This window comes from Rana temporaria, chromosome 3 (genome assembly GCF_905171775.1).
Source record: "Rana temporaria chromosome 3, aRanTem1.1, whole genome shotgun sequence".
Classification (NCBI taxonomy): domain Eukaryota; kingdom Metazoa; phylum Chordata; class Amphibia; order Anura; family Ranidae; genus Rana; species Rana temporaria.
In genome coordinates, this window is record NC_053491.1 from 101,807,697 (window position 1) to 101,829,898 (window position 22,202).

Here is a 22,202-nt window from a genome sequence, read left to right on the forward strand (position 1 = left end):
ATTATATAGGGATGTCTCTTCTGGATTAGAATATCTCTTTGCTGGATTGAGATGTCTGTTGATTATATAGGGATGTCTCTTCTGGATTAGAATATCTCTTTGCTGGATTGAGATGTCTGTTGATTATATAGGGATGTCTCTTCTGGATTAGAATATCTCTTTGCTGGATTGAGATGTCTCTTTGCTCAATATATGGGGGGTGGCTCTTTGCTGGATTGGGATGTCTCATTGCTGAATATATGGGGATGTCTTTTTGCTGAATATATGGGGATGCCTGTTTTCTGGATTGGGATGGCTCTTTACTGAATATATAGGGATGTCGCTTTGCTGGATTGGGCTGTCTCTTTGCTGAATACATGGGTCCATCTCTATGCTGGATTGGGCTGTCTCTTTGCTGAATACATGGGTCCATCTCTATGCTGGATTGGGCTGTCTCTTTGCTGAATACATGGGTCCATCTCTATGCTGGATTGGGCTGTCTCTTTGCTGAATATATGGGTCCATCTCTATGCTGGATTGGGCTGTCTCTTTGCTGAATATATGGGTCCATCTCTATGCTGGATTGGGCTGTCTCTTTGCTGAATATATGGGTCCATCTCTATGCTGGATTGAGATGTATTTTTGCTGGATTGGGTTGCCTCTTTGTTGAATTTATGAAGCCTTCTCTTTGCTGGATTGGGATGTCTCTTTGCTGGATTGGGATGGCTATTTGCTGAATATATGGGAATGTCTCTTTGCTGGATTGGCTTCATTTTCATTTATTAGGTTGTAAGAGTGTTAAAATAAGGGGGTGTCAGTGGTTGCTTTGTGATTTATCACCCCAGCCACTATCAATATAAGTAAAATATGAGATGTCAGAGGGCCTTGGACAAAGTTTACAGTGAACTTTTAACCAAATGGGAAAACAAAAGGGAATTTTTTCAGTTGCTTTAGGACAGGGGTGCCCAACCAGTGACCCGCGGGCCACATGTGGCCCGCAGAGCCCTCTGATGTGGCCCGCAACCCCCTGCTCTGAGATGGAATAAAATAGAATAGAATACTGTTATTGAAGGCAAGTTTATTACTAAAATCACAGGGCCAGATCCACAGCCAGGCCTATTTAGGTTACACCGCCGCAAATTTTTGGGCAAAGTGCCCGATCCACAAAGCACTTACCTTGAAATTTGCGGCGGTGTATCCTAAATCCGTCCGGCGCAAGGCGGGCAAATTCAAATGGGGCGAGTCCCATTTAAATTAGGCGCGCTGCCGCGCCGGACGTACTGCGCATGCTCCCGACGCTATTTTCCCGACGTGCTTTGCGTTACGTTGCGCCGAGTTTTGTGAATCGCGAGGTGTAAAAAAGAGATGCGGCGGGAAAAAAAATTGACAGCGACGCGGGAAAGAAGGGTATACTTTTACATGGTGTACTAAGTTTACACTTTGTAAAAGCAGCCCTAATTTTGCGACGGCAAACTAACACTTACGGCGACTTAACGAAGGGAAAAAGCTTCGTGGATCTCCGTAAGTGCTAATTTGCATACCCGACGCTGGATTACGACGAGAAATGCCCCCAGCGGCGGCCGCGGTACTGCATCCTAAGATCCGACAGTGTAAAACTATTACACCTGTCGGATCTTCTGCCTATCTATGCGTAACTGATTCTGTGGATCAGTCGCATAGATAGAAACAGGGATACGACGGCGTATCAGCAGATACGCCGTCGTATCCCTTTTGTGGATCTGGCCCACAGTGTATATATGGGCATATCTGTTCTGCAGTAGTTACTGGGCTGCTTTTAAACGGATCCACAGGTGCAGAGAAGTGCACCTGCGTGTTACCTGCACTGAGCCATAGACTTCTATTACCTGCGAGTTTGGTGTGCTTCTGAAAGTGCATTACACCTACAGAATATAATAGAAGTCTATGGCAACGTGCAGCTAACCTGCAGGAAAGCCACAGATGAACTGTGCTGCAACCGTGATACGGGTAAACAGTGCATCAGTGTGAAAGCAGCCTTAGGCCCCTTTCACACGGTCAGTCCAACACAATCAGACCCTCCATTCACCTCTAAGGAGTGGAATATGTAAATGGACTTGTGTCCGTTTACAAACGCCTACCTCCAATCCAATCTGCCACCCACCCGCTCCGCTCATTGTGGCCCATGACCGGTTACCAAGTCGCTTAAGTGGCACTCGCTCTTCAAAAGGTTGGGCACCCCTGCTTTAGGACCTACTGGTTTTTTTTTTATATATATTTTTATTGAAGTTTTTCAACAAACTGACAAACAGAAAAAAAACAATACACACACAAAGAAAAAACACAATCACGTACCAGATGGACTGGTTCGGAATGGTAGGCAATATGCTCAGACATAGGCAAATAAAGAGATACCAATACAAAAGATATACAGTAGGCACACCGGTAAAAGGTGCATGTAGACCAATACGGGCACAGCAAAGGTGAGCGTGTATACATTAGAGATCCTTAGGGCAGGGTTTGACAAATTTGCTTGGAATCTAGGAGCCAGCTATAAAAGTTAGGAGCCAGAAAACGCACCCCGTCCCGACGAGCTTGCACTCAGAAGCGAACACATACTTGAGCAGCGCCCGCATATGTAAACAGTGTTCAAACCACACATGTGAGGTATCGCCGCGATTGGTAAAGCGAGAGCAATAATTCTAGCCCTAGACCTCCTCTGTAGCTCAAAACATGCAACCTGTAGATTTTTTTAAACGTCGCCTATGAAGATTTTAAAGGGTAAAAGTTTGTCGGCATTCCACGAGCGGATGCAATTTTGAAGCGTGACATGTTGGGTATCAATTTACTCGGCGTAACATTATCTTTCATAATATTAAAAAAAATGGGGATAACTTTACTGTTGTCTTATTTTTTTATTAAAAAAAGTGTCATTTTTTCCCAAAAAAGTGCGCTTGTAAGACCGCTGCGCAAATACGGCGTGACAGAAAGTATTGCAATGATCGCCATTTTATTCTCTAGGGTGTTAGGATAAAAAATACATATAATGTTTGGGGGTTCTAATTAGAGGGAAGAAGATGGCAGTGAAAATAGTGAAAAATTACATTAGAATTGCTGTTTAACTTGTAATGCTTAACTTGTAATACCAACGGCCACCACCAGATGGCGCCAGCTCACACAAGGAAGAGCTGGGAACTTCACAAATGTTTTTTATTTTTTGCCCACCTTCCAAGCCAAGTCGCCAGGATGCTATTTCTAGTCGCCATGGCGACCTGGCGACCGGGATTTGTCGAGCCCTGCCTTAGGGCACTGTCCAACACTGGCCAAACAAGTGTACTTCAGTTAGTGCTGGGATAGAGTAAGTGGGCTAGCCAGCCACCTACCCCAAATTTTATGAAAGGTTTTGGTCAGTTTCCGGATTTCAAAAGTAAGCTTATATAGCGGGATGGAGTCATTGATACGTTTCAGCCAAAGGGCTTTCAAAGAGGTCTGTGCACCCTTCCAGGACAGTAGAATGGTCTTTTTAGCATAAAAATAAAGTATACAGATCAGTCTCTTGGCATGCGTTGACAGGTGTAAGTCACCAAAAATGCCTAGTAGGCAGTTCTTGGGGTAAATTATATTTGGGAGGCAAATTTAAAACTTTCCACTCCCAGACTTGGACTTCTAAGCCTAGTAGTCACCTAGAAAGTTCTGAGACTAATGGTAGCCTACTTTGAGATAGTCCTGTTTGCCCAGTGCAACCGGAAACCAAAATAGGACGAGGCAGTCTTATTTGCCCAGATGAAGTCGTTTGACACTGAAGAGCAGGATTTCCCTGGCTCGGTGGCTCAGGAATCCAATTGTGAAATTAGGGAAGTCATTTTTTCTGATGTCTTGGAAATTCCTCATGCCAGCCTTTTGTGGAGGAGTCCTGGACAACTTGTCGGTGTAGGGGACTTGGACTATGGAGGACTCTCATCTCCCAATTAAGGTTCTTAAACTTCATGCAATTTGGTTCTCCCTGCAACACATGACACCAAGACTGGAAGACCATCTGATTGTGATTCTATCGCAACACTATAGTTGCAAGAGAGGTAGAAAGAATACTGTCCAGGGAGGAACTCCACTTTCTGGCCTTGTCCAATGTTTATATTTTTGGTGTGGACATTTAGCAGGCAGACTTCCTTAGCTGGCAGTCACCCAATTCACATGAGCACTAACTCTGTGGGTTTGTGTGCACCTGAGGCCTTGCCCAGTTTGGGCCCAGTTGCATTACCACTATGCAGCTGCTACATGTCTGCACATGGACAAAGAAGGGACAGTGCCGCTGCTATTGGTGACCTCAGACTATACTCCCCCTAATAAATTCGGGGGCATCTGCTCAGAATCTGGTGGTAACTGGTGGAGATCTTGAACCTTGTACCACTATAGCTTCATGGTCTACCTCATCAGAGTTCCTTCGCTCTACTGTGTGGTTGAACTTCAAATTTACAGTTGCAAGAAAAGGTGTGTGAACCCTTTTGGAATGATATGGATTTCTGCACAAATTGGTCATGAAATGTGATCTGATCTTCATCTAAGTCACAACAATAGACAATCACAGTCTGCTTAAACTAATAACACACAAATAATTAAATGTTACAATGTTTTTATTGAACACACCATGTAAACATTCACAGTGCAGATGGAAAAAGTATGTGAACCCCTGGCTTTAATAACTGGTTGAACCTCCTTTGACAGCAATAACGTCAACCAAACATTTCCTGTAGTTGCAGATCAGACGTGCACAACGGTCATGAGTAATTCTTACCCATTCCTCTTTACAGAACTGTATCAGTTCAGCAATATTCTTGGGATGTCTGAGGTCATGCCACAGCATCTCAATCAGGTTGAGGTCAGGACTCTGACTGGGGCCACTCCAGAAGGCGTATTTTCTTCTGTTTAAGCCATTCTGTTGTTGATTTACTTCTATTCTTTGGGTCGTTGTCCTATTGCAACATCCATCTTCTGTTGAGCTTAAGCTGGTAGACAGATGGCCTTAAGTTCTCCTGCAATGTCTTGATAAATGTGGGAATTCATTTTTCCTTCGATGATAGCAATCCATCCAGGCCCTGATGCAGCAAAGCAGCCCCAACCCATGATGCCCCCACCACCATACTTCACAATTGGGATGCGGTTTTGATGTTGGTGTGCTGTGCCTCTTTTTCTCCACACATAGTGTTGTGTGTTTCTTCAAAACAACTCAACTTTGGTTTCATCTGTCCACAGAATATTGTGCAAACTGTAAATGTGCAGCAATGTTTATTTTGGACAGCAGTGGCTTCCTCTGTGGTATCCTCCCATGAAATCCATTATTGTTTAGTGTTTTACGTATCGTAGATTCCCTAACAGGGATGTTAGCATATGCCAGAGACTTTTGTAAGTCTTTAGCTGACACTCTATGTTTCTTCTTCTGCGCTGTGCTCCTGCAGTCATCTTTACAGGACGGCCACTCCTAGGGAGAGTAGCAGCAGTGCTGAACTTTCTCCATTTGTAGACAATTTGTCTTACCATGGACTGATGAACAGCAAGGCTTTTGGAGATACTTTTATAACCCTTTCCAGCTTTATGCAAGTTAACAATTCTTAATCGTAGGTCTTCTGAGAGCTCTTTTGTGCGAGGCACCATTCACATCAGGCAATGCTTCTTGTGAAAAGCAAACCCAGAACTGCTGTGTGTTTTTTTTAGGGCAGGGCAGCTGTAACCAACACCTCCAAACTCATCTCATTGATTGGACTCCAGTTGGCTGACACCTCACTCCAATTAGCTCTTGGAGATGTCAGTAGTCATCTGCACTGTGAATGTTTACATGGTGTGTTCAATAAAAACATGGTAACATTTAATTCTTTGTGTGTTTTTAGTTTAAGCAGACTGTGATTGTCTATTGTTGTGACTTAGATGAAGATCAGATCACATTTTATGACCAATTTGTGCAGAAATCCATATTCCAAAAAGGTTCACACACTTTTTCTTGCATCTGTAGCTATTTTTAATAAAATCATTGAACAATTGCCACACAAGAAAAATACTAAGAAATAATTGAGCATTAGTATTTTTCTTCGCTCTCCACTGGAGAGTTATACTTTAGAAAGCAGATGATTTGGTAACACTCTACATTGAATTAATACCCTGCTTGGTTCACAACAGATTAATCATTGCCGAAAGTGCCACACCATCCAACTGAAAGCCTTCTCCCTATTCCACAAGTATTTTACAACCTGATGGGGAAATTCAATATTTAGCATTCATCTCAGATTAAATTACACATAACCTTATATTAGAGGGAGGTACTGTTCATTTTATCCTGTCTTCAGTTGTCCTTTAAAGTGATACTAAAGCCTTGTTTTTTCATTTAAAAATAACAAACATTATACTTACCTGCTTTGTGCAGTGCTTTTGCACAGAGCAGCCAGGATCCTCCTCTTCTCGGGTCATTCTTCAACCCTTCTGGTCCCTCCCTCCTGCCTAGAGCCCCCACAGCAAGCAACTTGCTAAGGGGACACCCGAGTCGCTGCTCTGTGTGTCCGTTCAGACACAGAGCCGGGGCCTGGCCCGGCCCCCTCTCTCCTCATTGGCTCACAGATAGTGGTGCAACGGATCGTGACCGATCCGTGATCTGAACGGGTCGACCTGTTCGGATCGGCACACAACGCGATCCGCGGAGCGCTCCGCTGCCACGGCCTTAGGAAAGGCTGCGGCTTCGGCCTAGCTCCGGAGCGACGGCCATCTTGGTACATGCGGCGGCTGACTAGGTGCGCGCTGACGTCATCACCCCTCCCTCAACTGCTCGTGGATCTTCTAGCCAGCTTCTATTCTGCAAGAGCATGTCAAAATTACAGTGAGTTTTGGCAATGTTGGACTGGATATTACAGTGATGAGTGGGGGCAATGTTAGACTGGATATTACAGTGATTAGTGGGGGCAATGTTGGACTGGATATTACAGTGATGAGTGGGGGCAATGTTAGACTGGATATTACAGTGATTAGTGGGGGCAATGTTGGACTGGATATTACAGTGATGAGTGGGGGCAATGTTGGACTGGATATTACAGTGATGAGTGGGGGCAATGTTAGACTGGATATTACAGTGATTAGTGGGGGCAATGTTGGACTGGATATTACAGTGATGAGTGGGGGCAATGTTAGACTGGATATTACAGTGATGAGTGGGGGCAATGTTGGACTGGATATTACAGTGATTAGTGGGGGCAATGTTGGACTGGATATTACAGTGATGAGTGGGGGCAATGTTGGACTGGATATTACAGTGATGAGTGGGGGCAATGTTAGACTGGATATTACAGTGATGAGTGGGGGCAATGTTGGACTGGATATTACAGTGATTAGTGGGGGCAATGTTGGACTGGATATTACAGTGATGAGTGGGGGCAATGTTGGACTGGATATTACAGTGGGGGAGATGTCTTTGGATATTACAGTGGGGGGGAGATGTCTGTGAATATTACAGTGGGGGGGAGATGTCTGTGGATATTACAGTGGGGGGGAGATGTCTGTGGATATTACAAGGGGGGGGGGGGTAGATGTCTCTGGATTTTACAGTGGGGGGGGGGAGATGTTTGTGGATATTACAGTAGGGGAGATTTTTTTTTTTGCTGATCCGAAAAATGATCTGATCCGTGACTCCTGATCCGAGGAACGATCCAAATTTTTTTGATCCGTTGCACCCCTACTCATAGCGTGAGCCAATGGCACTCTGCTGCTGTCTCAGCCAATCAGGAGGGAGAGCCGAGTTTCTCTTGGACACTGCTGGATTGAGATGGGGCTCAGGTAAGTAGTAGGGGGCTGCTGCACACAGAAGGCTTTTTATCTTGATGCATAGAATGCATTAAGATAAAAAAAATAACTTCTGCCTTTAGATTAACTTTAATAATAGCATATACTGTATAAACTATTATATTCTTTTCAAACATATTTAGTAGTTATCAACAAATGTGAAATATTAAACTATTGATTTGTTTTATTGTAGTTCACTGTTCACAAAGCCTTAGAAGAAATAAAGACAATAGGATCCTTTGCTTCCCAGTCAGCCCCAAAACTACCCTGTCTGGACATTCCAGTTGAGTTTTTGGACCCCCTTTCTAGGATGAGAAATTCTGATGTCACCTGCCTTGCTGGCCCATCAGAGGGAGGGAAAAGTGGTACTGAAATGGATCTTTCAAACGTGAGTGCTGGAAAATTGGTAAGAACATTTTATGTGCTTTTCTTTTTTTTCTTCATAGGACTCTCAATTTCCGATTTTTTTCCTGTTAAATGTGAGTTTGTCATAACTGTTGATTGAATGCTATTTAAGTTGTATGGCGTGAAGTTATGTTAAGATGTGATCATCTAAATGTAAGGAGATGATTATGTATGCATTAAAAAAAAATAGTTTTCCCAAAACTAAATTGGCTAATAAATTAGCTAAAAAAAACGACTTAGCTAATAGGGCTGAGTCCGATGTTTGTCGAACAATATGCAGTGTTCGTGGCAAATTTTAAAGCCGCGGAACACTGTTTAAAAATGTATGGGACACTAACATGAAAAACCAAAAGTGCTAATTTTAAAGGCTAATATGCAAGTTATTGCCATAAAAAGTGTTTGGGGACCCGGGCCCTGTATAAATGCAAAAAAAGTTTTGAAAACATAAGTTTTTTCGGGGGCAGTGACTTTAATAATGCTTAAAGTGTAACAATAAAAATGAAATATTTAAATATCGTGCCTGAGGGGGGTGTCTATTGTATGCCTGTAAAGTAGCGCATTTTGTTTAGAACAGTCCTGCAGCAATTTAAAACTGATCGCGGCTTTAATGAATTGTTGGGTCTCAGCAATATAGATAAAACTCATTGAAAAAACAGAATGCCCCCCCCCCCCTCCCAGTCCATTACCAGGCCCTTTGGGTCTGGTATGAATATTAAGGGGAACCCCAAACCAAATAAAAAAAATGTGTGGGGGTCCCCTTTAAAATCCAGACCAGGCCCCTCAGGTCTGTTATGGATATTAACGGGAACTCTGCGCCAAATTAAAAAAAAATGTCCACTGGCTCAGAACCCAGGTCCCCAAACTTTTTAGGACAATACCATGCATATAAGCCTTTAAAATGAGCACTTTAGATTTTTCATGTTCGTGTCCCATAGACTTTAATGGTGTTTGCGTGTTCGGAGAAATTTATTTGCCTGTTCGCAAGTTCTGGTGCGAACCGAATAGGGGGGTGATCGGCTCATCCTTAGTAGCTAACATGCTAATCTTCTTTGACCCCTTTCACAGTGAGGCGCTTTGCAGGTGCTATAGCGATAAAATATCGCCGGCAAAGCGCCCTGGAGCGGTGCGCTGGCAGGAGGGTAAAAAAAGTCCTGCTAGCCGCATCTTTGAGGTGCTGTAGGAACGGTGAATACACTGCTCCTTCAATGAAATCAATGGGCAGCGCCGGCGAACCGCCGGTAAAGCGCCGTTTTGCAGACAGTTTAAATACTTTTTCGGCCGCTAGCGGGGGTCAAAAGAACCCCAATGGCGGCGCTTTACCGCCGACGCCCCCACTGCCCCAGTGTGAAAGGGGTCTTCCAGTCTGCTCAGATGTGATAGGGAGGAAATGCTCAGCATAGAAACTCAGTGAAAACTGAGCATGTGCAGAGCTGCCAACACTTCTGCAAAATACCCAACTGCATTGGGGACTGAATTGGGGACTTGGACAGAAGGGGGAAATAAAGAACAGCAGGATTAACCAGGTTTTTTGCAGAATACAGAAAGTAATTCTCATAGTGACTGAGTATGAACAGCATGTAATACAACATTTTTGGTAGATAGAAAGGTATTTCAGCAGTTGTTGTACGTCAGGAGTGAATGCTGGATAATGACTGTTTTTTTCTTGGTGGCAGAAAGGGTGTTATTTGCCAAAAGCTTTGGGGTTCCCCCAATTTATTTAATTGAACTAAATCTTAATAATTGTCTCTCTTTTATCTAATTGTTTTTCATGGTGTACTTGTTCAGAACAGGTAAACTCTTCTCATCACTCTGCAATTCTGTTACAGATGTTTAGGATGAAAGGTTCAATAATACAAACAACCATTTTGTTGTATTGTGGCATTGCATGTTAATTTGTGCTCTGTCCTTTATATAAGCAAATGCATGTAAGAGTGAGCTTTGTAAAGGGAGGCTCAGAGTGTGAGCAGCCTAGCCTTTTCAGCATACGCCTTTGCTTTTTTATATGCTGTATATATTGTGTTTGTGTGAAGGGAAAAAATACATATAAACATACATCTGAGCAATACATCTGCATTTTCTCATGTTTCTGGCATTTACAGAAAAATACTTGGTGATCCCGCCAGAAATGTAATTTTCTACATCAGTTCCTATTGATCTAGGCATGCCCTTAGCACTATGTCTCCAAAAAACACGTTCCCTGCACACAGATAGGCAGGCTCTTGGAAGTCAAGGCAATAGTATGGTTTTGCTGGGAAAGAAATCCATGTATGAATATGGAGGGGAGCAGGAATAGACAGATCTTTTAGTCCAGCAGGGTACGACTCGGACACATCAGTGGGTCAGAGACACTGGGCCAGATCCACAGCCAGCGAGCGCAACTTAAATGTTCCGATTTAAGTTACACCGCCGCAAAATTTCTACCCGATCCACAAAGCACTTACCTAGAAATTTGCAGCGGTGTAACTTAAATCTGTCCGGCGCAAGGCGGGCCTAATCTAATGGGGCGAGTCCCATTTAAATTAGGCGCACTCCCGCGCCGGACGTACTGCGCATGCTCCCGACGCTATTTTCCCGACGTGCTTTGCGAGGATTTACGTTGCGCCGAGTTTTGAGAATCGCGACGGGTGTAAAAGAAAAAAAAAGAGTTGCGGCGGGAAAAAAAATAATAAAAAAAAAAAATTGACAGCGACGCGGGATAGAAGGGTATACTTTTACATAGTGTACTAAGTTTACACTTTGTAAAAGCAGCCCTAATTTTGCGACGGCAAACTAACACTTACGGAGAAATAACGAAGGGAAAAAGCTTTGTGGATCTCCGTAAGTGCTAATTTGCATACCCGACGTGGAATTTCGACGAGAAATGCCCCCAGCGGCGGCCGCAGTATTGCATTCTAAGATCCGACAGTGTAAAACTGTTACACCTGCTGGATCTTAGGAATATCTATGCGGAACTGATTCTATGAATCAGCCGCATAGATAGAAACAGGGATACGACGGCGTATCAGCAGATACACCTGTGTATCCCTTTTGTGGATCTGGCCCACTGTTGTTATCTCACTACAGAAATTTAGGAGCTCATTAGATGATTTCAGGCAGGATCAACAGTTCTTTTTCTGTGCTCGAAGCATGACAAAACACATGGAAGCATGTATGTATTGCAGATACCATATGTACTTCATATTTTTTTTTTTTTTTTCCCTAGACATACACTTTAAGCAGTGAGATAGAGGGATTGTTGTGGTTAATCTACCTTTCCTCTTGCACCTAATCTAGTACTACACCTAGTGCAATAGCAAAATACATGAAAGCATAACCATATAACAGCGTGAAAAACACTTCTTCAAATAAAATACTGAAATATTAACTCAAAATATGTGAATACTAAAAATTCCCTTATGCTTTACCTTTAGAAAGACTGCATACCCTGTACGTATTTTGCTGCCAGTCACTCAGCACCCCTGTTTGCATACAGATCCCTACTTTGCCCTGCTAGCTCTTTCCTAAAACTACCAGTTTGGCAGTATTTTGGGAAAAGCCCAACCCTTCTAAAAGCTAAATGTTAGGCCCCTTTCACACGGTTGGACTCTATGGAGCGTCGGATGTCAGCGGAGACATGTCCGCTGACATCCGACCCGATCTGCTAAAATCAGATGGATGGCGATACACGCTGTTCGTTTTCATCAGATCTCTCCATAGAAGACGGTGGCGCTGGACACGCCCCCCCCCCACTCAGTGAGCAGAGAGTGACCTGTCATCCGCCGGCTCAGCGAAGATCCACAGAGAGATCTCCCGCTGAGCTGGCGCACTCTGCTGCGATGGATCTGCCTAGTGTGAAAGGGGCCTAAGAGTGCTAATTTTATTCAGTTAGGTTAGAATAGAGAATGGGAGTGGTACAATAGCTTAAAGTGATTTAAAGTAGATGTAAACCCTCCATACACCCAGTGAAGTGAACAGCCTCAGATGATACACAAGGATGAACCAAATCTCCTGTCTATCAAATCTACATGTATACCTGCTGTCTTCACATTTATATACTGTTTAGAAAGTTCAGATTGTGTCTGGGCATATAGCCAAGATAGCTAACATTGCTGATTGGCATCTAATTGTCAACGGAACCTGTTGAATTGAATTGTTTTTCAAATAAAATACTTTGTAAAAGAAAATTGCTGATTGGAGAAAAGGCACACACCCCCTCTCCACATAGGCTAATGCCGCATACACACAACCGTTTTTCATGACGTTGGCCATTAAAAATTTAGAACATGTTCTATTTTTTCGCGTCGTTTTTCACGTCGTAAAAAATGGTCGTGTGTGGGCTTTAACGACGTGAAAAAAACGTGCATGCTCAGAAGCAAGTTATGAGACGGGAGCGCCATCCGAATGGTACTTTCCCTTTATAGTGCCGTAGTACGTGTTGTACGTCACCGCGCTTTGGTTGAGCTTTTTTTTTCACGATCGTGTGTAGGCAAGGCAGGCTTGACAAGAATCGGGTTGAAAAAAACATAGTTTTTTCCAGACCATTAAAAATGGTTGTGTGTACGCGGCATAAGACTCTCAGAGGGGTTTTGTAACAGGGCCATCTCCCTGCTAATCTATTTTAGCAACCATCCCCTGACAGAAATGTCAGGCTGCTTTTATCTGATGTGTCCGAGAATTTTGTCAGGAGTTATCAGGCTGATAACAGGAGAATGCTTCAGGAGAGAGCTACAGGACTTAGCTCTTTGAAGAGAGATAACAAAATACTGCAGATATATGTGCCCAGCTCAAATTTTATGAATCGGGTTTACATCCACTTTAATGGTTTAGATCTATTTTAAAATTCAGGTTCACCCAAGGATAACATTTTAATAGTTAGATTGTGGTGGGTCAATCAGCCACTGGCTGTGGGTTAAAGTGGCAATACTCCCCTCCAGGGTACTGCACTTTGCTTCAACCAATAAGATAGCAATTGGTCTCATCCTGTTTCTGCATTCCCTATTAGATACTGTAGATGAGTAACAGGGCAATCCATGGAATAGCCACTAGGCTAAAGCTAGCCATACACTACTCAGATTTCAGATAATGTCTGTGAATTGGCTGATATTCAAGCTGTGAATGGCTGTGCTGACACCACCCAGCTCGACAAACTTCAGTTGAGAAATTGAAGTAATCGGGTGGAAAAGACTTGAGCAAGCAGTGACAGCAGCCAATCAGTTGCAGGTACTATATGGGGTTTCTGAGAGCTGAAGGTGACTAATCTCCCTTGCCAGTTATTGTATTCTATCTATGCTGTTTAGTGTGGATGGATGAATCTGGATTTCTGTCCGCTGGGCTGAATTAGAGAAAGCAATGCATGTATGGAACCTCAAGGGCACTTTCTAGTGTCAGACACAGATTGATGCCTGGGATACTTAGACTTATAGGCCCAGATTCACGTAGGAGATACGACGGCGTATCTCCAGATACGCCGCCGTATCTCTGAGTCTGAGCCGTCGTATCTTGGCGCCTGATTCTAAGGATCAGATACGCCACAATTTGTATAAGATACGACCAGCGTAAGTCTCCTACGCCGTCGTATCTTAACTGCATATTTACGCTGGCCGCTAGGGGCGTGTACGCTGATTTACGCCTAGAAATATGTAAATCAGCTAGATACGCCAATTCACCAACGTACGCCCGGCCAACACAGTACAGATACGCCGTTTACATTAGGCTTTTTCCGGCGTAAAGTTAACCCTGCTATATGAGGCGTAGCAATGCTAAGTATGGACGTCGGAACAGCGTCCAATTTTTCACGTTTTACGTCGTTTGCGTATGTCGTTTGCGAATAGGGCTGTGCGTCATTTACATTCACGTCTAAAGCATTGGCTTCTTGCAGGTTAATTTGGAGCATGCGCACTGGGATACTTTCACGGACGGCGCATGCGCCGTTCGTAAAAAGCATCATTTACGTGGGGTCACATTAAATTTACATAACACACGCCCACATCTTCCACATTTGAATTAGGCGGGCTTACGCTGGCCTATTTATGCTACGCCGCCGCAACTTTGGTTTGAGAATACTGCACTTGCCTGTCAAAGTTGTGGAGGCAACGTAAATAGGTTACGTTACGCCCGCACAAAGATGCGCGCTTATACATGAATCCGAGCCTCAGATTGTTGCTGGTAGTATATCTAGAGATAAAAGTGCAGAATAAAAAACTCCCCCCACTCAACCCAACCACCCTAATAAAAACAATGTTTGTGTGGACCTAGCTCTAGAAGCGCAAAATGAAGAAACTTTGTTTCTTCATTTTAGATAGAATTGTGAACTATCCAACAGCAACGCTGGCAGACTTAAACTGCTTCTATTTAGTAGAGTAGGTCTGAAACCCCTGTCAGATTTTTATTTCTGTCTGTGCCCCTGTTGTGGATTTTCTCTCACTTCCTGTTTGAAGGAAATCATCCGCAGGGCAAAAAGTAAGGGTAAATCTCTCCAAAGGCGCCCCAGATAGCAATGATAGCTTGTGTCATACAACTTTAAGTCTAAATTCATTACTAATATGCCTTTTTTTCCACAGTTTTGTTTGCTACATTGTGTTTGTTAACCAAACTGGACATTTCTAAATCTGTAATTTAAAGATTGATATTGAGATATTCTCAGTTTATGCACAATTTTTTAAGACCTCATGCACACTGCTTCTGATTTTGTGAGTTTAGGCGTTTCTTTTTTTCCTGCCCTTGAACTCCTCTAATGTTATCCTATGTGCCATGCACACATGGAAGTTTTTAGCAGTTTAGTAGCTGGGGAGTTTAGAGGATGTGTTCTGAACACCCTTCAATTGCATTCAGGAAAGAGAATTTTGACCACCAAAAAAATCTAAACGCTCTTAAATGTACGTAAATACTGTTAAACGCGCCTGAACGCTAGGTTTTGGACTTAAGCGCAGGTCTTGAAAAATTTTCTTTGACTCTAGGAGCCAGCTAAAAAAGTTAGAGACCTTTTTTTTTTAAACTTACAAATCTTACGGGTAGAACACGTAACATGTTCCCGAAGATAAACTTATCCTTTAAACCTTTTACAGCCAGAGTGTTTTTTGCACACGTTTGAACAATTATTTGAAGCCTGAAGATTACAAAAACCCCCAAACGTTATATATATTTTATGAAAGCAGACACCCTAGGAAAGAAAATAGTAGTGGTCCCAATTTTTTATGTCCAACAATATTACCGCAAAGGGTAAAATATTGAAGCTGAGGTTGCACCGAGTAAATAGATATCCAACATGTCAAACCTTAAACATGTCAGTATCCTATATTTTCCATTGACAACACTATGAAAAGCCCCCTATAGATCACCAGTTTAGCGTTCCGAAGAGGGTCTGGTGCTACAATTATTACTCTCAATCTGGCATGCACAGTGATATGTAACGTCGCGTGTGTCGCAATCAACATCTTTAGGCATAGGCACCCCACCACGTGTTTACGTTTGTATGTGCGTACATGTGGGGGGGCCTTAATTTTTTTGGAGGGGGGGGGGTTTTATGTGCTTGGATGTAACTGAAATTTTTTACAATTAAGAAAAAATATATACCTTTTTTTCTTCCCATCACACAAGGGGAAAAAAGTCCCCTGTGTTATGATTTTTTTTTTTTTGGGGACAGGTTCTCTAAAAGACCCTGCATGTCTGCCCTGTGCTCCAGTGAATGTAATGCGCTGCAGTAGACATTACACTACATTACATTCTTTCCCGAGCTTGATGACCGGTGAACCTGAAGGGGGATCACAGTGTCACATGTCACTTCCGGTGCAACAACTAGAAATGGAGTGTCCGCACTCCCCACTCCCTTCTACCGTGTGGGAACCTCCTATGCTGGTCCAGGGCCCACAGGTGGACAAGTGTAGCCAGGGAAACATTTTGGGTGGGGTTTGTGGAGCTCTGCTTTAAAGTTTATTTCAATGGCTGGAATTTTTTTTATTCTACCAAATGAAATAAATAAATGCTCAAAGTCCAAACACTGCTAAACTCGCTCCTAACTGGTTTGAAATAATGCAGCTTAGGTGAGTTTAGAAGGCTCATTCTCTCCTGTCGTTTATAAGAAACCTGTGTGCATGAGGCCTTAGAACTACATTTGTGTACTATCAAATAATGCATGATTTTCCCTCAGCATGAATGGCATTAATTCTGTTATACTTCTGCATGTGTTGTAGAATTGTGCATGCAGATCACATGAATATGTGTTGATACATTCTATTAGGACTCATTTGAGTAACTACTTCAAATGCAATTAAAGTGAACTTGTGGTCAGGCTATAGTTACATATTCTAACAAGCAGTTAGCTTGTTAAAACAAGCTCTGCTTAAATAGGCACTGTGGAATTAATCAGTCTCAAAGTTACCTGCAGAAGCATGAAAATAACATCTGGTCTTCCCTTCCTCTTGCAGCAGGGACTTTACAGCCTGCCAACCAGGGGTCAAGTCCTGGGGAAAAAAGTGTGGGAACTCCCACCCAAGATCCACTCCCCCACAAAAAAAAAAAAAAAAAAAAATGATACGCTCATATGCATAATTACTAAACCGCATGTTTTTTTTTTTCGATCCACTGTAAGTTCTTTCTAAATCCCGTGATAACTTGCGGCAGACCTCCGCAATGTCTCCTGGGAACAATGACAAAAGTTCCCAGGAGACATTGCGGCATCGAGGAAGTGATGGAATACCCGCACACTCCCTGATGAATCCATATACAGGAAGCGGCCAGTAACATAAAGGATTACTAAGGTTCGCCTGCCCCTGACAGTGACTCGAGCTGGGCATCGCCGCTTAGTGAAGGATTGGCTCGGCTGCTCTAGTCCTGCAAAGGGAACCGAGTTCCTGCTGTGAAAAAAGTGCAGGAACTCCGTTCCCACGCGTTCCCGCAGGACTTGAGCCCCGCTGCCAACCTTCTAATGTAAAAAATCTTATGCTGTAATTTCTCCAGAAAATTACTGCAACCAGATTTCATAGTCTCTGTTTTGTTTTTTTGAGGTTGAATTACTCTACAGTGCCAGCAGCTACAGAGCTCAGTTTGGGCTTTTTTTAAAGTCTATTTACTTCTTATTTTAAATTTCTAAGTAATTTATTGTCCAACATCTGGTCACAGGTTGACTTTAAGATGAATACGGTTTGCATAAAATGTTCTCTGGAACATTGTGCATTTTGTGAAAGCTTTGCATTTTGATCTGCTTTTCATAGAGGAACTTGACCATGTACCAGAACCAGCATGTGGGAGTCAGTAGGCTTGGGGAATACATGTCCTTTAGTAGCTTGATGCTCCAATTTTCAAGGATTGTGTCGGAAATATATTTAAAATAAAGGAGATTATTAACTATTAAACTACAGACCTTCCACTGTTCTACTAAATGAAAGAAGGGTGTTTAAAATGAAGGACTTTTTTGTTGGGTCAGCTCTGTCAACTGGAAAAAATCTAAAATTAGATTTTCTTGTAATTATCATATTTTGTTAATATTACTGGAGAATATGTAATTTTAAGATTTATTTTTGCTGTCTGTGACATGTAAGATTTCTCATGTACCTGATTTCTAATATTCTGCTTCTTGTTTTCCTGCAGTCCATGGCAGAGGTACTTGCCAAAAAAGAAGAGCTTGCAGACCGCCTGGAGAAAGCTAATGAAGAGGCCATAGCAAGTGCTATAGCAGAGGAAGAACAGTTAACCAGAGAGATTGAAGCAGAGGAGAATGACATTGAAATAGACAATGAAAGTGATTTCTCTGTAAGTCTGCAGCGTGTTTTCGTATGTTGGCTGATTTTAATTTAGTTTTCATTGTTAAAACCACATAAGCAATTATTAAAACTATAATTAAATTGATGACAGCTGTCTGAGCAAGATTCCTTCCCTTTAGTATTTCCAGTGCTAGCAACCTTTTTTGTTAATTTTCTTTTTAAGCCCAGACTCTTAAAAAGTCCTTGTCATTTTTCAGTAATGAGCATTCTGCAGGTTGCCTGTATCTATATGACATTTGTATTTATTCTTTTTTGCAGGCCAGTGTGGGCAGCGGTATGTCATTCTGCGGGATGTCTATGGACTGGAATGAGGTTTTAGCAGATTATGAAGGTAACGTGGTGCGGGGAAAAAAGCAGTGAAGCTGTCGTGTGAAAACAAGCGATTTTCATTTATTACTTTTGTGTTTAGAAAATCTATGTTGTTTACCATACTGAGCAGTATTGTCACCCTAGGACAGGGAGTGTGTTAGGACAACAAAACACTGTGTTAGGGCTACCTAAGAATCTTCCTTTCTTCTCCATAACAGGGGTGGTGTTTTGTAGTTTACAGAGTTAGCAAAAACAATGCTAACTGATAACAGTCCTTAGGCAGAAAGCACAGGAAGTTCACAAAATGATTGGCTGAATAAACAGCTATTTTTTTCTTGCACTTATAAAACAAGTACAATAAAAAGCCTTCAATTGTGTATTTAATAGACCAAATAAGAGAAAAGAATATACATTTATTGTTGGAGTTTACTTGCACTAACTCTGGGAAATTGAACCCACACTAAAGGGTTAACTGCTTGTTTTCCCTAGGGTAGAGTAAAATCACTTTAACTTACACAATCCTACGCTCCCCGGGCAGATGGCGCTCTTCCATGTCCCAGCAGTGGACTGTACCTGCACTGGTCTTGATGATGTAAGGTCTTTAGATTGCTGGAGCCATGGGGAAGATGACACTGAGGGGACTAGTCTAGTAGCCTGGAGGATTGACTAAGTAAATCTTATTTTCTATGCCCCCTAGATTTAAACAAGCAGTTAACCCTTACAGTTCAGGCACAGCCCCATGGTAATGGAGAATATTCAATTTTACTGGAGTTGAACTTTAACTCATATTTGTCAGTGAATATAGTCTTTGCAGGATGTAGACTTTGTTTTCTAGCTTATGTAATGGCATAGCATAAAAATATTGTGTAGCATTTAACTGTGAAAAAGCCTTTCCTTAGACAGAAAAAACATAACTAACTGTTCTCTGTTTACCTGATGCATGCTTGATCTTGTAGCTCGAGAGTCGTGGAGACAGAACACATCCTGGGGAGATATGGTGGAAGAGGAACCTTCAAGACCACCGGGGCATGGAATCCACATGCATGAAAAGCTGTCTTCACCTTCCAGGAAAAGGTCAGGCATTCTATTCTTCTAGTGTCTAATTTCAGTTTGCCCTTTGATATGATTTTTTTATGTTTTATCTAAAGTTATGTTATCAGGAGCTGAATATTTTCCTAACTGCCAAGTGTATATTTAATTTTAAAAGAAAAAATATGCACTGTAGCCATTTCCTCTCACACTCCAAAGACATGCTGGTGGGTTGCTGAGGGAAAATTCCCTTTCAAATTGACCAGAATATTTGCCTTAAAGCGGAGGTTCACCCAAAAGTGAACCTCTGCTTTTTGGAACCCTCCCCCCCTTCGGTGTCACATTTGACACCTTTCAGGGGGGGGGGGGGGGTGCAGATACCTGTGTAATACCGGTATTTGCACCACTTCCGGGTATAGACTCCCACAGGAGTCCGGCCCCTTCGCGTCACTCGGCTCCCAGAACACAACGGGGACCAGTGGGAACTTGCGCATGCGCAGTAGGGAACCGGGCAGTGAAGCCGCAGCGTTTTAGTTCCCGATTCCCTCACCAAGGCTTTGGCTGCAGACGTTGAAGGCGACCTGGACAGGTAAGTGTCCGTTTTTTAAAAGCCAGCAGCTGCTGTATTCCACTGGATATTTTAATAAAGTCAGGTTGTGGTTATTCCCTTTCACATTGGCCAGGTCCATTTTTCCTCAGCAGGGGATTGATCCGCTGAGCTGAGCTGAGTGGAGCGGCCAGAAGACAGGTCCTTGCACACTTCACTTATGCAGAGCAGACGTTGACACAGCCCGCTCTGTTCTCTTGGCAGTAAACTGCCCAGCTCCCAAACGGAGGGGAATGGTTCCTCTTCCATTTATTTTTGCTGGATCAGATTGAAGGTAGTCGGATTTAAAGGGACACAAGTCTGTTTATATCCGACTGCCCATAGAGGAGAATGGAGGGTCCAATTGGGTCCACCTGAAAAAAAGGACCGGTGGACCCTATCTACCTACTCGTGTGAAATGGGCTTTAAAGGTGTCATTGGAGTACATTTCAGTTAATCATTTTAAGAAGCATCATATTTTACTGAGACAAAGCAGTAGCAGGGGCTAAAATTGGCAGTGGACAGTAGACAAAGAATGTATATTGAGAAGCACACATCTATGACTGTATATGAAGTTGTATATAGTAAACTCCCATAGAATGTTTCTAATCAATAAACTAGAACTAAATTAATAAAAAAAAACGGTAGGCTACCAAATTCCAATCTAGCTAAATGGCTTTTTGCCAAAATAATGTAGGCTTGGGATTTCAGTTGAAGTTTGTTTACCCCATCAACCTTGTCGTTTTTTTAAATCCAGCCATTCTCAACTTTTTTTTAATGGTGGCACCCATTAAAAGTATGCAAAATCTCAAGAAACCCCAATCTAAAATGTAAAATGTGTAAATGTTACTTATCAATTGGAAAGCTGAGCCTAGGACAATGCACCCAACCATCTTGATGAAATTAAAGTGGTTGTAAAGGCAGAAGTTTTTTTTTACCTTAATGCATTCTATGCTCTATGTGTGTAGCAGCTCCCACCAGATACTTACCTGAGCCCCATCTCTATCCAGCGATGTACACAAGTGCCTTTAGCCATCTGGGAGTCTCCCTCCTGATTGTCTGAGACACAGCATTAGTGCCATTGGCTCCTGCTGCTGTTAATCAAAGTCAGTTAGCCAATCAGGAGAGAGAGGTGACAGGGCCGAACTGCGGCTCTGTGTCTAAATGGATACACGTATCTGCATCTTGACTCAGGTGCCCCCAAGCTGTGGGGGCACTCGACAAGAGGGATGGGCCAGGAGCACCAAAGAGGCACCAGAGAAGAGGAGGATCCGGGCTGCTCTGTGCAAAACCAACTGCACAGAGCAGGAAATAACATGTTTGTTATTATTAAAGAAATTAGACATTACAATCATTTTAAAGTGTTACTAAACCCAGGACCCTGAATTTACTATATGTGATCTCCCACGGTACACAGAACATGGAAATGCAATTATTTTAGCAAATATAGAGGGCTAAATACCCTTTCTCATCAGCAGTATGTAACAGTCTTGTGACTTTTATCAGTGTCTGGCCGTGCACTGGTTAAAGCTTGCAGGAGAAGTTTTCATTCTCCCCTGACCATCCTATGAGGCTGCATGACCCCTGACCCTCTGTCTGGACAGTGCTGATTGGCCATGTGCTGATCACATTCACCCTTCCAAAAAAAAAAAAAAAAAAAACTATAGCAATACACACCAAACTGAGCATGTGCAGAGTGCCTCCATGGGCTTTGTGCTATCAGCAGATAGATTGAGGACTATGGATGAAGGGGAGGATCAGCGAAGACAGGATCAAACAGTTTTTTTACACATTGCGTAGTATTAACCCCTTAGGTTCCACAGTGAGTATATCAAGCATATATACAAGAAGGGTTGAAATTTAAGTGCCACGCCACTGCTAAGAGATCCAGATACAATTTTTTTCCAACAAAGGTCCGGGATACAGATAAAAAAATAGCCAATGCGTTTCAGGGGTCTATGTACCCCCTTCATCAGGGCTTGACTGGCAACTAAATGAACAAACTTGTAGTGAACTGGACCTACAATAGTATTTTTTGCAGTGTGAGTTGAAAGCACAGGCCTTAGGCTGCCCAAAAGCTACTGATTAGGCCTGTGTTTTCAACTCACACTGGAATAAATATCGTTGTAGGTCCAGTTCACTACTGGTTTGGTCACTTGGTAAACAATGGAATCAATTTGTATCTGGACCTCTTAACAGTGGCATGGCACTTACATTTCAACCCTTCTTACATTACATTACAAACCAAGGAGACTGTGGAGATCCTCTGGAGTGTACAAGCTGCCTGCCCAGGAACCAGATCATTTACACCAGGGATATAAAATTAACAGACCTCCAGCTGTTGCAGAACTACAAGTCCCATCATG

General features: G+C 42.7%; 1 protein-coding gene across 4 annotated transcripts in view; it reads left to right on the plus strand.

The window, feature by feature from the left end:
- The window catches only part of SCAPER (S-phase cyclin A associated protein in the ER), a 394,094-nt gene that overhangs the window by 106,304 nt on the left and 265,588 nt on the right, over positions 1-22,202 (plus strand). For 3 of the 4 annotated variants that reach the window (XM_040343114.1, XM_040343118.1, XM_040343115.1), the window contains exons 9-12: positions 7,964-8,176; positions 17,740-17,901; positions 18,171-18,243; positions 19,178-19,295. In XM_040343114.1, coding sequence (XP_040199048.1) covers positions 7,964-8,176; positions 17,740-17,901; positions 18,171-18,243; positions 19,178-19,295 — 566 coding nt within the window. The remainder of the gene's footprint in view (positions 1-7,963; positions 8,177-17,739; positions 17,902-18,170; positions 18,244-19,177; positions 19,296-22,202) is intronic. The other variant, XM_040343116.1, reaches the window with a different exon arrangement.